The 16,608-nt window shown below is 39.3% G+C and overlaps 1 protein-coding gene and 1 non-coding gene across 6 annotated transcripts in view; both read left to right on the top strand.

The window, feature by feature from the left end:
• The window catches only part of KTN1 (kinectin 1), a 130,079-nt gene that overhangs the window by 25,925 nt on the left and 87,546 nt on the right, over window positions 1–16,608 (top strand). For all 5 annotated transcript variants that reach the window (XM_060174926.1, XM_060174929.1, XM_060174928.1 and 2 more), the window contains exons 3-4: window positions 4,854–4,991; window positions 7,068–7,238. In XM_060174926.1, the coding sequence (XP_060030909.1) occupies window positions 4,854–4,991; window positions 7,068–7,238 (309 nt within the window). The remainder of the gene's footprint in view (window positions 1–4,853; window positions 4,992–7,067; window positions 7,239–16,608) is intronic.
• LOC132533636 (small nucleolar RNA SNORA36 family) lies at window positions 4,612–4,750 on the top strand. The gene has a single exon (XR_009545493.1). It is a non-coding gene; the product is annotated as a small nucleolar RNA SNORA36 family (small nucleolar RNA).

Genomic DNA, 16,608 nt, shown 5'->3' with positions numbered 1-16,608 from the left:
TTAGTACTAATCTAAAACAGTGTATTGTAATTTAAAAATAAGAACTAGAGGAGTGTGGGCTGCTTGGCTCAAAGGTTTATTACATGGCAGTACAGCAGTACGGAAGGGTTTATTTTAGGTAGATACAGCCAGATAAGCAGGGGTAAGAATACAGGTCAGGCCCATGAGATAAGTTAATTACCAAAGTTCAGCGTCACTTGTACAAGTCCTGGGAGGAGTGGCAATGGGGGCCCTCAAGCATGTAGGAAAGCAGGGAGACCCTAGAGCCGAGTACAGGAACAGAGTACGACTTCCTTCAGTCCTGACTTCAGCCTGACATCAGCCTTATGCTAATTACATTTGTCAGCTGTACTAATCAAGCCCCAAAGTCCTATTCAGGGCTGTAACAATAAGTAAACTTATTATATTATAAATATAAACTTCATATTATAAATATAGGAAAGACCTGTAACGAGAACATGTAAAACCTAACTCTTCCACTGAAACCACTAAGGAGCTACTGATACTGAAAATTAATAATCTTTGCATTTACTTCAACCAATACTTTCTAACCCCTGTAGTAAGTAAGAATGAACAATGAAAAGTTGAATCACATAATTTTTTTTGTCCTTGATGATTTTTATAAACATTTATTTATTTAATCTTTTTTTTTTTTTTTTGCCTCCAGGATTATTTGCTGGGGCTCAGTGCCTGCACTACAAGTCCTGTGCTCCGGGAGGCCATTTTTTCCCGTTTTTGTTGCCCTTGTTGTTGTCATTATTGTTATTGTTGCCATTGATGATGTTGTTGTTGGATAGGACAGAGAAATTGAGAGAGGAGGAGAGACAGACAGACACATGCAGACCCGCTTCACTCCCCTGCAGGTGGGGAGCTGGGGGTTCGAACGGATCCTTATGCCAGTCCTTGAGCTTTGCACCATGTGACTTAACCCACTGTGCTACTGCCCGACACCCGTAAACATTTATTATGTATCAGTGTCATGCTAGATATTAAGGCTGTGAATATGACTAGTACAACTTCAGGGTAGAGTTCTATCTATAGGCACAAGCATAAATAGGTTATTATAAAAAGTTAGACTAGTGCTCTAGGGAAGTCCAAACCAGTGCTGGAGGTTTAAGGTGGGCCACTAAGAGCATGCAGTGTTTGAAATTAATTTTAAAGGTTGAATAAATACTAGCATGTGTGTGTCTTATCTGGAAGAGGGATAGGACAGGCTATACCAGGGAGAGGAGTTAACAAGCACAGTGAAAAAGACTTTGAGAAATGTTGTGATTACTGGGTAAATCTGTAAACTATTTCCTATGTACGAAAAAACAGTGTACTATTAAGTTGTCTGTGCACCTTAACTGGTAGAATATTAAATTAGTTATATTAGGTTATAATATTTGCTGCTCATCTCTGATCAAACCACTATTGTACCTCACATTTCTTGTGGGTGGAAGAAGTAAGCCATTAATAAAGCATAACTTATATAAGAGCTGTTCAGAAATAGAAGCACAGAAACCAAAGAGACTACTTACTACTTACAGGAATTGGGATGAAAAATTTTATAGAGGGGACAGTATCTGAACTGAGTCATCCAAAAAGTCACATCATCAAGCAGAGAGTAGGGTCTTCTCTCATTCAACATTGACAAGACACTGTGCAAAGACTCAGAAACAAGAGCACAGTGTACTATTAAATGATGAAATATGAGGCAAGGAGTGGTTGGAAACAAAGCTGAAAAGATTTTTTTTTTTTTTTGTTAACACAGTGCCAGGGAATTGATATTATAGCTTAGTCATTGTTGAAGACTATTATCCAGTGTAGTTTACATATTCAGAGTTGTAATTTAGAAATCAATTTTTTTAACTTTTGGTATTAGCCTTTTTAAAATTTTATTTATAAAATGGAGATATTGATAAGACCATAGGATAAGGGGTAAATTCCCACCACCAGAACTCCCTCATCCGCGTTCCCTCCCCACCCCCAAAGCTTTCCTATTCTTTATCCCTCTGGGAGTATGGACCCAGGATCATTATGGGGTGTTGAAGTTGGAAAGTCTGGCTTCTATAATTGCTCCCTGCCGAACATGGGCACTGTCAGGTCAATCTATACTCCCAGCCTCTCTCTCTTTTCCTAGTGGGGCAGAGCTCTGGGGAGGCGGGATGCCAGGATACACAGGTGGGGTTGTTTGCCTAGGGAAGTCAGGTTGACATCATGGTAGTAACTGGAACCTGGTGGCTGAAAAAGAGTTAAGATAGAAAGCAGAACAAATTGTTAACTAATCATGAACCTCAAGGCTGGAATATTACAGTTGAAGATTTGGGGTCTCTGCTTTGGAAAAAGCTAGTAGGTCTATTTTGGGTATATTCCAAGGGACCCCTGACTTTACTAGTTTTTGCCTGAGTCTGAAAGCTAACATGCAGGTAGACACAAGGTATTGTCTGGGGAGATGATGTCAGAGTTGGAAAAAGGAATAGAAAGCTGATTACGGAAGAGAGTAGCTCCCAAATATGAGAAAAGTATATAAATATTGCTAACTATAAACCCTATCGATTTGATCTGGGGCCCTTATTTAGCACAGGAGCCTATGTAGCCTCTGCATCCCTCTAGGTCTGAGCTGGTCACTGCTAGGCATTTCAGGGTGTACTAATTTCAGGATCCGTCTTCCATGAGTGGTAGAGTATGTTGTCTCTTCAGAGAATGGAGTCCCTACCATTGTTGATCCACATTGAGGGCAAGGTCCTGTAAGGGCCCATAGAGGGATCCATTATATTGTTCCTGATGGAGATAACCAGTGACCGTGGAGAGACGGATCTGTTAGAGGTCTAGGCCCGTCATGGCTGTGTGGGAATCCCAGGACTCCCTGACTAGGGCCCCAGATGATGGGGTGGCCTGGGAATGACCAACGAGGCATCTTTAAAGCATGCTGGTCTCTTGACCTTATCCAGCTTTTGTAATCCTTACTTTGCTTGAAAAGGTTAGCTTTGGGGAGTCGGGCGGTAGCGCAGCGGGTTAAGCGCAGGTGGCGCCAAACTCAAGGACTGGCAAAAGGATCCAGGTTTGAGCCCCCGGCTCCCCACCTGCAGGGGAGTTGCTTCACAGGCGGTGAAGCAGGTCTGCAGGTGTCTGTCTTTCTCTCCTCTTCTCTGTCTTCCCCTCCTCTTCTCTGTCTTCCCCTCCTCTCTCCATTTCTCTCTGTCCTATCCAACAACAGTGACATCGATAATAACTACAATAGTAAAACAAGGGCAACAAAAGGGGAATAAATAAATAAATAAAATTAAAAAAAAAAAGAAAAGGTTAGCTTTGGAGTGATTGAGGGAAGGGGAATAGGAAGTAGGTGAGGAGGGTATCTAGGTCTAAGTAGAAACTAGTTAGTTAGGTACTTTATGTTGTCTTTTTTAGGTCTTTGTACTTGCTTGCTGAATTTATTGATTCACTGCAAACTATTGTGTGCTACTGTTTTCAAGGGTATATTTTCCCCTAATTTATGGATGCATGTGAACATATTCTCTAATCTCATGGACCCTGGTCTGTATCTAGGTTTTGAGGCTTTGTTAGGAAGTGCACCACCCAAAATAGAATTAAGGAGTCCAACGAGCTAGGAAAGGTCTCACCTGAGTAGTGGAGCTGGACGGTTGACATTCCACATCTGATGTCTCTGGATATGATCCGAAGTGAAACATGTTGATGTGATACTGTTTGCATTGAATAGGTTGGGATCATCAGATGCAGTATCAATTGGTAGATTAGAATTATGAGAAGAAAGTAGAATGTGAAATGCTAAACAAATCAAATAATTCAAGGATATTACTGTTAGAGTATGGCATTTTTTTGAAATTGGAGACCTGAGTAAATTCTCTTCATGGGTATAGTGGAAGAGATACACATTAGGTTGTGATTAGTTGAGAAACCAGTGATAGAAAAGGTAGTGCACACTATTCTTTTATTTTTTTTAAACAGAAGATGAAAATGGTGTTGGGAGCCAGGGAATTAAATGAGTGAGGAGGTTTTTGATTTTTAAGATAATAGATATTTACCATACTAATAGAGTTGGAATTCTGCTGAGAAATGGGACATAAAAGGAGTGAATTTTGAAAAACAGGTGTAATAAAATGATAATGACTGTTAAGTTATTGGCGAGAGTTAAATGTCATAATTTAAAATTTTACAGGGAGTCGGGCTGTAGCGCAGTGGGTTAAGCACAGGTGGCGCAAAGCGCAAGGACCGGCAGAAGGATCCCGGTTTGAGCTCCTGGCTCCCCATCTGCAGGGAGTTGCTTCACAAGCGGTGAAGCAGGTCTGCAGGTGTCTATCTTTCCCCCTCTCTGTGTTCCCCCTCCTCTCTCCATTTCTCTCTGTCCTATTCAACAACGACGACTACAACAATAAGACAAGGGCAACAAAACGGAATAAATAAAAAAAATTAAAAAATTTTTTACTGGTGGTCATGAAGGTGGTGCAGTGGATAAAGCGTTGGATTTTCAAGCATGAGGTCCTGAGTTCAATCCCCGGCATCACATGTATCAGAGTGATGTCTGGTTCTTTCTCTCTCTCCTTTTATCTTCATGAATAAACAAATAAAATCTTTAAAAATAAATAAATAAGTAAATAAATATTTACTGGTTTCCAAAGTGTTGAGTTGAGTTCAGTTCAGGGCTGATTCCCTGTTCTGTTAATTAAACTTTGGGACATTGAAACAGAGGCTAGTGAAGATGACTGGATAGAAAACATTATTCTATTCATTTACTTCTCATCCTACAGTAAGAGAAAAAAAAATACTAGTAAGACATGGGATAATTCAGTTAAAAATCACATATTTTCTGGTATGTTCTTAGTTATGATACTTCTCATTTATGTTTCATAAAGATGATCAGGATAAAAAGATGGAGAATCTCATGGCACCGTCAAAAAAGCAAGAATCCTTATCCCTGCATCAAGAGGTGAAACAAGAAAGTGGATCAGGAAAGAAGAAAGTTTCATCAAAGAAGCAAAAGACTGAAAATGGTAAAATGTGTAGATATGTGTTTTACAGATACTCTGGAGAGGCATACTAGAATAAAGACCAAATGGATGCTGTTTGCTGTTTTTATTATTTTTTCCCCCTCTCCAGCTTAATATGTACTATAACAACTGTAATAACATTAAAAGTTCAGGATTTTCACTAGTTGTATGGCTTCATTGTGCTCTCATAGATGGATAAGAGTATGTATTTAATGTTTTTCCAAACTTAAATGTAAATAGCAAGAAAATTCTATAAAAGTACCTAAAATACTTGACTTTTAAATATCACTAAAAACAATTTCATTTGGATGATTGAGAAAAATAGTACAGTGGTAGTAGAAATTCTATTCCAGAGGTCCCAGGTTTGATTCTAGCACTGCCATTAGCCATAGCTAAGTGGTACTCTGGTTAAAGTGTGTGTGTGTGTGTGTGTGTGTGCTAGTACGTTAAGTAGATCTGTTATTCAATAGTCCTAATTATTTTCTAAACATAATTTGCTTGTATATGTGGAAAGCATTTCTAAAAGTGGTGTAGTAGATTTTTGTATGTATGTATTTATTTTTTGTGGCTCTGGGGCCTTGTGTATGTGTGGTTTTACCACTACTAGACTGACTTTTTCATTCTTTTTACTCTGTGTGTGTAGAGAGAGAGATTACCCACTCCCAACCAACTCCCTTCCTGTATATTATTGGAACTGAACCCAGCAGTGTGTGCATCATACTGGATGAGCTATCTTCTAGTCTCTGATTTATATGGTCAGAGTTGTCTAGGGAAGACGTAGCTATAAATTTTAGTTAGATTAAACATTGATTTTCAGATTATATTGGACTATGGTAAAAATTAGTGCTAGAAACAAAATTGGAACAGAAAAAGAATACATTTTAATATTTGCCTAAGAGTATGGCATGAATCAACAAGAAATTGGGACCAGCAGGTGACACAGGTGGTAGAATGCATACATTACCATTCAAGAGGACTCAGGTTCTAGCCTTAGGCCAACACGTGGGGAAACTTCAAAAGTGGTAGAATGGTGCTATGGGCCCATGTATAAACCCCTCCCATCATAGCCCCTCATCTTCTATTCAGAGGAAAGTAAAGGAAAAATAAAAGGCAGCTAGGAATAGTGGAGTCATGTATGCACCGAGTCCTAGCAATAACCCTAGGGGCAAAATAATTATCTAAAGGTAATTGATAATATTTATTTTAAATATAAGGACTACACATGCTCCAAAGTCATTTTTTTTTTTAAAGTGGAACTGCAGAGGGATTTGTACAAGGGCATGGAAGTTTATATTTCTAACCAATAGACCTAAAACTTTAATGTTCAAATGCTTAAGAGCCCTCTGCATTAATCCTTGGGAGGGAAAAAGGGAGACTTCCCTTCTCTACTTTTGATACTGCTCTGGAAGTTTTAGCCGGAGTAGTAAGATACATGATGAAAATTAGAAGCACAACTGTTAAAAAATGGGCAGTTGGGCAAGGAATAATGGTTGATTGTTTAAATAAATAAAGTAAAAAATTATCAGTTGCAATAAGGATTCTGTAAAGTACCAATATAGATAAAATTAAGCTTTCCTTGAATTCTAATTAAATGTGAATGAATTCTTAGACTCGGACAGGTAAAAAGAACCAAATTTAAAGAGTGTTTTTTTAGAAAGAAAATTTAAATTACTGTTAACGGATATAGGCTGCACATTTTTAAAAAGGTTTTATTTATTTATTAATTAATGAGAAAGATAGAGGAAAGAGAGAAAGAACTAGACATCACTCTGGTACATGTGCTGCCGGGGATTGAACTCAGGACCTCATGCTTGAGAGTCTAGTGCCTTAGCCACTGCACCACCTCGTGGACCACAGGCTGAACATTTCTCAAATGACTTAAATGATTCATTATAAAGTAAGATGGAACTGGTATACCAAGTATGGCTTGATTTGTTAAAAATAACAGGAATTTAAAGTAAAATTGAGGTGATATTAAAGATTTGAGAGTAATTGTGCTTATCATTGCTTGCTTACATGTTTTGTAATTTGTTATAAAAAACCCTTGCTAATAACAGTTTTGCTGAATTTAAATTGCAGTCTTGGTAGATGAACCTCTTATTCATGCAACTACTTATATTCCGCTGATGGATAATACTGACTCAAATGCTTTGGTGGACAAGAGAGAGATTATTGATCTGATCAAACCTGACCATATAGAAGGAATCCAGAAAACGGGGGTAAAAAAACCCCAAAATGAAACCAACAAAGGTAATGTACAGAATGCTACTATCTCCATTACATTATAGAAACACAATTTTGAGTTTTGATGGAATTTAGTACATCTTCTCATAGAAGCAATAATAACTTTAAAAGACTAGTTGTGTCTTCGCAGTAAAACCTTGTTTGTAGTTTTCTAGTTCAGCCTCTTCAGTTGTATGTGCTGGTCATCTTTTCCTTCTGCTACTTTCTTCTTTGAGCATCCTATTTTAACTCACAGTACCCTTACAAAGTAGACTGTTTTTTTTTTTAAAGTGCATTTTTGGATTCATAGCAGAATTGAATGGAAAATGTAGAGCTCCCAAATACTCCTTGCCACCTACATGTATTTACAACTGTCACTTTAAGCTTCAAATGTAGTTGAAATAATAAAAGCCCCGGGCTTCTTTGGATCTAATAAATAGCATTTAAGAAAAGATATTGATGCCTAATAATGGAGCCTTGGACAAAATGATGAGATAGGCGAGCCCTATGACACTTGATGCCTGATTTAATAAACTTATTTATTTATTGAATTGCCCACAGGGATGTTGCTGGGAATTGGTGCCTGCACAATGACTTCTTCTCTTCCAATCTGTATGCCTTTACTTCCTTGCTCCTGCCTGATTGCTATGGCAAGAACTTCCAACACTATGTTGAATAGTAATGGTGATAGTGAGCAGCCCTGTCTAGTACCTGATCTGAGTGGAAATGCTTCCAGTTTTTCACCATTGAGTATGATGTTGGCTGTAGGTTTGCTATATATAGACTCCACTGTCTTCAGGAATTTTCCATCTATTCCCATTTTTTGTAGTGTTTTGATCATAAAGGTATGTTGTATTTTGTTAAAGGCTTTCTCTGCATCTATTGATAGGACCACGTGGTTTTTGGTCTTGCTTTTATTGATGCTGGTGGATCATGTTGATTGATTTACGTATATTAAACCAGCCTTGCATCCCTGGGATAAACCCATCTTGGTCATGATGAACAATGTTTTTAATATACTGGTGTATCCGGTTGGCTAGAATTTTGTTCAGTATTTTAGCATCTATGTTCATCAGAAATATTGGTTTGTAGTTTTTTCTTTTTTGGTTGTGTCCCTGTCTGCTTTTAGTATCAGAGTGATGTTGGCTTCATAGAAGCTGGCAGGGAGTATTCTAGTGTCTTCAATCTTCTGGAAGATTTTTAAAAGTAGGGATATTTGTTCTTCTTTGAAGGTTTTGTAGAATTCATTTGTAAAATCATCTGGTCCAGGACTTTTGTTTTTGGGAAGATTTTTGGTAACTGTTTTAATTTCATTTGGTGTGATGGGCCTGTTCATGTTATCTAGTTCCTCTTTACTTAATTTTGGAAGTTTGTAGGTATCTAGGAAATTGTCCATTTTTTCCAGGTTCTCTAGCTTGATGGCATATAGTTGTTCATAGAAGTCTCGCATGATTTGCTGAATTTCTGCAGTGTCTGTTGTGATACCTCTTCTTTCATTTAGTATCTGATTTATTTGGGTCTCCTCCCTTTTTTGTTTTGTGAGTCTGGCTAAAGGTTTGTTGATTTTGTTCACTCTTTCTAAGAACAGACATTTACTTTTGTTGATCTTTTGTATGGTTTTCTTATTTTCAATGTTGTCGGGCTGCGCCACAGAGGAGAGAGGAGATCCAGAGCGAAGAGGGAACACAAATCTTTATTCGCACCGGCACCTCAGGATTGGGTGAGAGCGCAGTGGTTTGGGCCATGTGGAGGTAGCAAAAATGGCCGCCTCCCGGACCACCCTCTCTTGCGTCTAATCACCTAAGTGAAAGGCCATCAAAAGAGGGACGAGGGGTGGAAGAAGAAGGGTTTTATAGGGCAATAACCAGGAGTGACGTGTCGGGACAGGATTGGTTGAAAAAGGCACTGCGAAAATATCATGGAAAGTGGCAAAGCCTGAGGGGACTCTTGGCAGATGTGACTGCATCTGCATAATTCCCTAGCACAGTGTTATTTATTTCTGCCCTAACTTTACTTATTTCTGTCCTTCTGGTTCCTTTAGGGTTCCTTATTCTGGGTCTTTAAGATGTATAATCAGGCTGTTTATTTGTGCTTTTAATTTAATTTAATTTAATTTAATTTTTTATTTTATTATTTTTCAATTAATTAATTAATTAAAAAAGATATTGACAAAACCGTAGGGTAGGAGGGGTATAACTGCACACAATTCCCACCACCAGATCGCCATATCCCATCCTGTTCCCTGATAGCTTTCCCATTCTTTATCCCTCTGGGAGTATGGATCCAAGGTCATTGTGGGTTGCAGAAGGTGGAAGGTCTGGCTTCTGTAATTGCTTCCCCACTGAACATGGGCATTGACTGGTCGATCCATACTCCCAGTCTGCCTCTCTCTTTCCCTACTAGGGTGGGTCTCTGGGGAAGCGGAGCTCCAGGACATATTGGTGGGGTCATCTGTCCAGGGAGGTCTGGTTGGCATCATGATAGCATCTGGAACCTTGTGGTTGAAAAGAGAGTTAACATACAAAGCCAAACAAATTGTTGACCAGTCATGGACCTAAAGACTGGAATAGTGCAGATGAAGTGTTGGGGAGTACTCACCACAGACTATTGTGTACTTTTGCTTTCAGTTGTATATTTTGCCCTAGTTTATGGATATGTGTGAACATAAGCTCTATCTCATGGAACCTGGTCTATATCTAGGTTTTTGGGACTTTGTTAGGAAGTGAACTGACTGGAATGGAATTAGAGAATACTATGAAAGGAAAGGTCTCACCAGAGTAATACAGCTCTTTTTGTTTGGGTGTTATGGAGTCCTTGGGGTATAACCCCAGGAGAGGAATTACTGGATCATATGGAATGTCCATGTGTAGCCTTGTGAGAGTTCTCCAGACTGCTCTCCAGAGAGGCTGGACCAATGTACATTCCACCAGCAGTGCAGAAGGGTTCCTCTGTCCCCACAGCCTCTCCAGCACTTGTTGCTGCTGTCCTTTTTGGTGTCTTTTTTTGTGTATTCTCACAGGAGTGAGGTGGTATCTCAGTGTTGTCTTTATTTGCATTTCTCTGACAATCAGCAACCTGGAGCAGTTTGTCATATGTTTGTTAGCCTTTTGGATCTCCTCTGAAGTGAATGTTTTGTTCATATCCTCTGCCCATTTTTGGATGGGGTCATTTACTTTTTTGTTAAGTTTGCTGAGCTCTTTGTATATTTTGGTGATTAGTCTCTTGTCTGATGTATGGCATATGAAGATCTCCCATTCTGTGAGGGGTCTCATTGTTTGTGTGATAGTTTCTTTGGCTGTTCAGAAGCTTTTCAATTTGAGGCAGTCCCATTGGTTTGTTTCTGCTTTAGTCTTCCTTTCAATTGGGTTTTTTCATCAAAGTTGTCCTTGAGGTTTAGGTGGGAACGTATTCCACCAGTGTTTTCCTCTAAGTATTTGATAGTTTCTGGTCTAACATCCAGGTCCTTGATCCATTTGGTGTTGATTTTTGTTTCTGGTGAGATAAGGTGGTTCAGTTTCATTCTTCTGCATGTTTCAACCTCATTTTCCCAGCACCATTTATTGAAGAGAGTCTCCTTCCTCCATTTAATACTTTGGGCTCCATTATCAAAGATTAGATGTCTATAGGTGTTGGGGTTTAGTTCTGGGCTTTCAATTCTGTTCCACTGGTCTGTGTACCTATTTTTGTTTCAGTTCCAGGCTGTTTTGATGATGATGGCCTTATAATGTAGTTTGAGATCTGGGAGTGTGATGCCTCCATTTCTGTTTCTTTTTCTCAAGATTGTTTTGGCAATTTTAGGTGTTTTCTGGTTCCAGATAAATGATTGTAGTTTTTGTCCTATTCTCTTAAAGAAGTTTGGTGGAATTTTGATGGCTATCACATTAAATTTATATATATTTCTGGGGAGAATATTCATTTTGATGATATTTATTATTCGAATCCATGAGCATGGGATGTCTTTCCATTTCTTGGTATCATTTTCTATTTCCTTGAATAGTGACTCATAGTTTTCAGTATACAAGTCACTTCTTTGGTCAGTTTTATTCCTAGGTATTTTATTGATTGTGCTGCAGTAGTGAATGGGAGTAATTTCTGGATGTCTTCTTCTTCAGAATTAGTGTTTGCATAAAGAAATGCCACTGACTTTTGTACATTGATTTTGTAGCCTGACACCTTGCTATATTGCCTAATAACGTCCAGTAGTTTTCTGCTGGATTCTTTAGGTTTTTCTATGTATAATACTATATCATCTGCAAATAATGAGAGCTTGACTTCTTCCCTTCCAATCTGTATTCCTTTGATTTCTTTCTCTTGCCTGATTGCTATGGCAAGAACTTCCAATACTATGTTGAAGACTATTGGTGATAGTGGACAGCCCTCTCTAGTCCTGGATATGAGGAGGAATGCTTTTAGCTTCTGTCCATTGAGTAGGATGTTGGCTGTAGGTTTGCTATGTATGTATTCCACTCTCTTGAGGAATTTACTGTCTATTCCCATTTTTTGTAGTGTTTGAGCATAAATGGGTGTTGGATTTTGTCAAAGGCTTTCTCTGCATCTATTGAGATAATCATGTGGTTTTTGGCTTTGCTTTTATTGATGTGGTGAATGACATTGATTGACTTACATATGTTGAACCAGCCTTGCATTCTTGGGATAAATCCCATTTGGTCATGATGAACAGTCTTTTTGATATACTGCTGTATCCGGTTGGCCAGGATCTTGTTTAATATTTTGGCATCTATGTTCATCAGAGATATTGGTCTGTAGTTTTCCTTTTTTGTTGTGTCCGTATCTGCTTTTTGTATTAGGGTGATGTTGGCTTCATAGAAGGTGGAAGGGAGTGTTTCTGTTTCTTTGATCTTGTGGAAAAGCTTCAGAAGTATGGGTATTAACTGTTTCCTGAAGGCTTTGTAGAATTTGTTTGTGAAGCCATCTGGTCCAGGACTTTTGTTGTTGGGGAGATTCTTAAAACTGTTTTGATTTCTTTATCTGTGATTGGTGCATTTAGGTTTTGTAGTTTCTTGGTTCAGTTTTGGAAGGACATATGTTTCTAGGAATTCTTCCATTTCTTCCAGATTCTCTAGCTTGGTGGTGTATAGTTCTTCATAGAAGTTGCACATAATTTTGTGGATTTCTGTGGTGTCAGTTGTGATATTACTTCTATTTTTTACGATTCTATTAATTTGAGTGTTCTTTTTTTTTTAAGTGAATCTGGTTTTTCAATCTTGTCTTTTAGTTATTTACTGTTTTTTGTTAAATGTTAGCTTTATTCCACTGTGGTCTGTGAAAATACTTGGGATAATTTCAGTGCTCTTGAATTTGTTGATGCTGTCTTTGTGCCATAACATGTGGTCTATCCTTGAGTATGTGTTGTGTGGATTTGAAAAGAATGTGTATTCTGGTTTTTTGGGGTGAAGAACTCTGAAAATATCCAGGAGGTCTAGTCTGTCCATCTCATTATTTAATTCTCTTGCTTCTTACTATCTTTGTGGCCTAACATATGGTCTATCCTTGAGAATGATCCATGTGGACTTGAGTAAAATGTGTGTGCCAGTTTCTTGGGTGAATGACTCTGAAAATGTCCAATAGTTCTAGTTTATCAATCTCCTCATTTAGCTCCCTCATGTCTTTACTGATTTTCAGCCTGGAAGATCTGTCATGTTGAGAGAGTGGGGTGTTGAAGTTCCCTATTATGACTGTGTTGCTGTTAATGTATTGCTGTAGCTCTTTCAGTAGATGTTTGATATATTTAAATGACTTTTCGTTGGGTGCATAGATGTTAATAATTGTTAAGTCCTCTTGATTAACTGATCCACTGAGCATTAAGTGGTGTCCATCCCTATCTTTTTTATTTTATTTATTTTAAATTCTATCATGTCAGATATGAGACTAACTGTTCCTTCCCTTTTTTGTGGGTTGTTGTCTTGTATGATAGCTTTCCATCCTTTCACTTTAGAGTGCGTATTTGTCTTGTTAAGTGAGGTGGGTTTCCTGGTTTCCTGTAGACAGTATGTTGTTGGATTGTGTTTTCTGATCCATCTTCCTATTCTGTGCCTTTTAATAGGTGAATTCAGGCCATTGACATTTATTGATATCAAAGATTAAAAATATTTTAATACCATTTTGTATTTTTAGTGTTCTGATATATGGCATATTTATGGTGGTCTGACTGTTTATAGGAGACCTTTCAGAACTTCTTTCAGGGCAGGCTTGGTGATAGTTGATTCCTTCAACTGTTGCTTGTCTGAGAAGGGTTTTATGCCTCCATCTAGATACAGTAGTCTTGGTTGAAAGCCTTTCTCACTGAGCATTCAATAGATATCTTGCCATTCTCTTCTGACCTGTAGTGTTTGTGTGGAGAAGTCTGCTGCTAGTCTTAGGGGTTTTCCTCTGTAGGCGACTCTTTGTTTTCCTCTTGCAGCCTTCAAGATCCTTTCTTTATTCTTATTCCTTTCCAGTCTAAATATGATGTGTCTTGGTGTCTTTAAGTCTGTGTTGATTCTGTTTGGGACCCTCTGGGTTTCTTGAACCTTTATGTCTTTGATGTTGTCTAGACTAGAGATGTTCTCAGCTATTATGTCCTGAAGAATGCTTTCTTCCCGTCACTCTCTTTCTTCCTCTAGTAAGCCAATAATTTGTGTATTATTTTTTTAAAAATATATTTATTTCCTTTTTATTGCCCTTTTTTAATTGTTGTTGTAGTTATTATTGTTATTGTCATTATTGGATAGGACAGAGAGAAATGGAGAGGGGAGGGGACAACAGAGTTGGGGAAAGACAGACAGACACCTGCAGACCTGCTTCACCAATTGTGAAGTGACTCCCCTGTAGGTGGGGAGCCGGGGGCTTGAACCGGGATCCTCATGGCGCTCCTTGGCTTTGCGCCACGTGCGCTTAACTCGCTGCACTACTGCCTGACTCCCTATGCATATTATTTCTTTTGAAGTCATCCCATAGGTTTCTGTTGTTGTTTTCAGTATTTCTTAATCTCTTTTTGAGATCTCTTTCTTACTTTTTAATGGTCTCTAATTCATCTTCGATCTTGGTAATTCTGCCTTCAGCCTCATTTATTCTATTCTCTCTTCCCTCTACTGTTTTCTGGAGTTTATCTGTTTTGTTACCCTGTTCTGATACTGTTTTAGCTTGTTCAGCTAGTTGTGTTCTTAGCTCAGCTATTTCAGCTTTCAGCTTTATAATAACCTTGAGATAATTTGTGTTTTCTTTCAGAGTTTCATTTGTTGTTTCTACATTTCTGAGGACAGTTCTTTCAAACTCTTTACTCACTCCTGTGATTATTTCCTTAACTAGTGTTTGGATTTTGACCTCATTATTTTGTGGGTCAACCTTTGGGAGCCTTTTAGCTGGACTCTTATCCTGGTTCATTAATTTTTCTTTTTGTTCGTTTAACAATTTTATGTAGTATGTTATGAAGTCGTTTTTAAATTACTGATCACTCTTGCTTGGATTGACTTGTGTCTAAATAAGGAAATTAAAGGGTTCACAGTTGTGGAAATTGACAGTTGTTTCAGTATTATTTTAATCCCTGAGTGGCTTAAAACCTCTTTGGTTCTTTTTCTTGTAGGCTGTGGGAGCCTGGGGGCTTTTAAACTATAAGTAGGCTTCTTAGCTTAATCACTGACTCCTTCTTCTTCTGGCATTTGCCCTTCTTCCGTAGCCAGTCAACAGCATCAGGTTGAGCCTGATGTAAAGTTTCGAGACCTCCTTTGAATCTGGAGAGGTGGCAGTCGTTGACTATGTGGGTCATAGTCTGTCTGGAGCCACAGGGGCAGTTCGGGTCGTCTCTGGCTCCCCAGCGATGGAACATAGCGGCGCACCGGCCATGGCCTGTTTGATAGCGATTGAGGAGGGCCCAATCATAACGTGCTAGGTCAAAGCCGGGTTGACGCTTGCAGGGGTCTGTGATGAGGTGTTTGTTCTTTACCTCAGCTGACTGCCAACTCTGTTTCCAAGAGTCTGGAACAGAGAAGTTCAGTGTAGGCATAGGGGACCAGATTGGGTGACGAGACGTTAAGCGTTGGACAGGGTGGGCGAAGATATCCGTGTATATTGGCAGGTCCGGTCGAGCGTAGACATGGGAAATGAACTTAGATGATGCCGCATCCTGACGAATATCTGGCGGGGTGATGTTGCTAAGAACTGGCAGCCATGGAACCGGGGTGGAACGGATGGTTCCAGAAATTATCCTCATGGAGGAATATAATTTGGACTGACTCCTGAACAAGAGATAAAGCAGGGTGGGGCAGAGATAATCCAGTGGTTATGCAAAGAGACTTTCATAACCCCACCACTAAGACATGGAGGTATAGATCTTCTCCTGAGCTTCCTGGTTAGTTCTCTGTCCCCTGGTGTCTGCACAGGGCCTTCCTGCAGCTGCTCCAGTTTCTGAGGGCAGTAGCAATGGAGACTCACATCTGCGTTTGATGAGTCTCACGGGAGTCCTTTCCTCCCTTCAGCTGTCTTTGTTGGTGAAGCAGACTGGAGGTAGTGTCTCAACTGGTGAACTGCAGGACTGTTACCAGCCACTTAATCTCTCCCTAGGCTCCTCTCTGTCTATGAGCCACACGTGTTTGCACTCACTGGTGATTTGGTGGGTCCTGAATTTGTTCTAGTCCTGTCTTATTCTGGTCCCTGGTGGTGTCCTTTGTATTCCTCAACCTGGCCCATTTTTATTTATTTATTTGGTCTAATAATGAGCAACAAGACTATAGGTAAGATGGATACAATTCCCACCACCACAATTTTGTATCCCATCCCCTCATTGGAAGCTTTCTTATTCTTCATTCTTTTGGGAGCATAGACCAATGATCATTACAGGATACAGAAAGTGGAAGACCTGGCTACTGTTATGTCTTCTCTGCTGCACGTGAGTGTTGGCAGGTTGATACATGTTTCCAGCCTTTCGCTACCTTTCCCTATTGGGGTAGCACTCTGGGGATGTGGGAATTGAGGACACACTGGTGAGGTTGTCTACTCTGGGAAGTCAGATTGGCATCATGGTAGCATCTGCAACTTGGTGGCAAAGTAATGGAGCCAAAGGGTTGATGTCCCACACCTGGCATCTCTGAACACAATCTGAAGTGAAACATGTCGAGGTGATACTGGTTGTATTAAAAGATCAGCAGATGCAGTATCAAATGGTATGGATCAAGAGAAGCATGAAGGAAAAGGTGCCACACCCCAGGTGTTCTAGGACTGGGAGAAATTCTTTTATAATTTATTTATTGGGGGAATTAATGGTTTACAGTCAACGGTAAAATGAAGTACAATTGTTTGTACATGTGTAGCATTTCTCAGTTTTCCACATAATTCAAACCTCACTAGGTCCTCCTCTGTCTTCTAGGACCTGAACCCTACCGTCTACCCCATTGTCTTTTAC

Source organism: Erinaceus europaeus, chromosome 16 (assembly GCF_950295315.1).
Source record: "Erinaceus europaeus chromosome 16, mEriEur2.1, whole genome shotgun sequence".
Taxonomy (NCBI): domain Eukaryota; kingdom Metazoa; phylum Chordata; class Mammalia; order Eulipotyphla; family Erinaceidae; genus Erinaceus; species Erinaceus europaeus.
The sequence above is the reverse complement of the archived record's forward strand: the minus strand, read 5'-3'. Positions and strand labels throughout refer to the sequence as shown.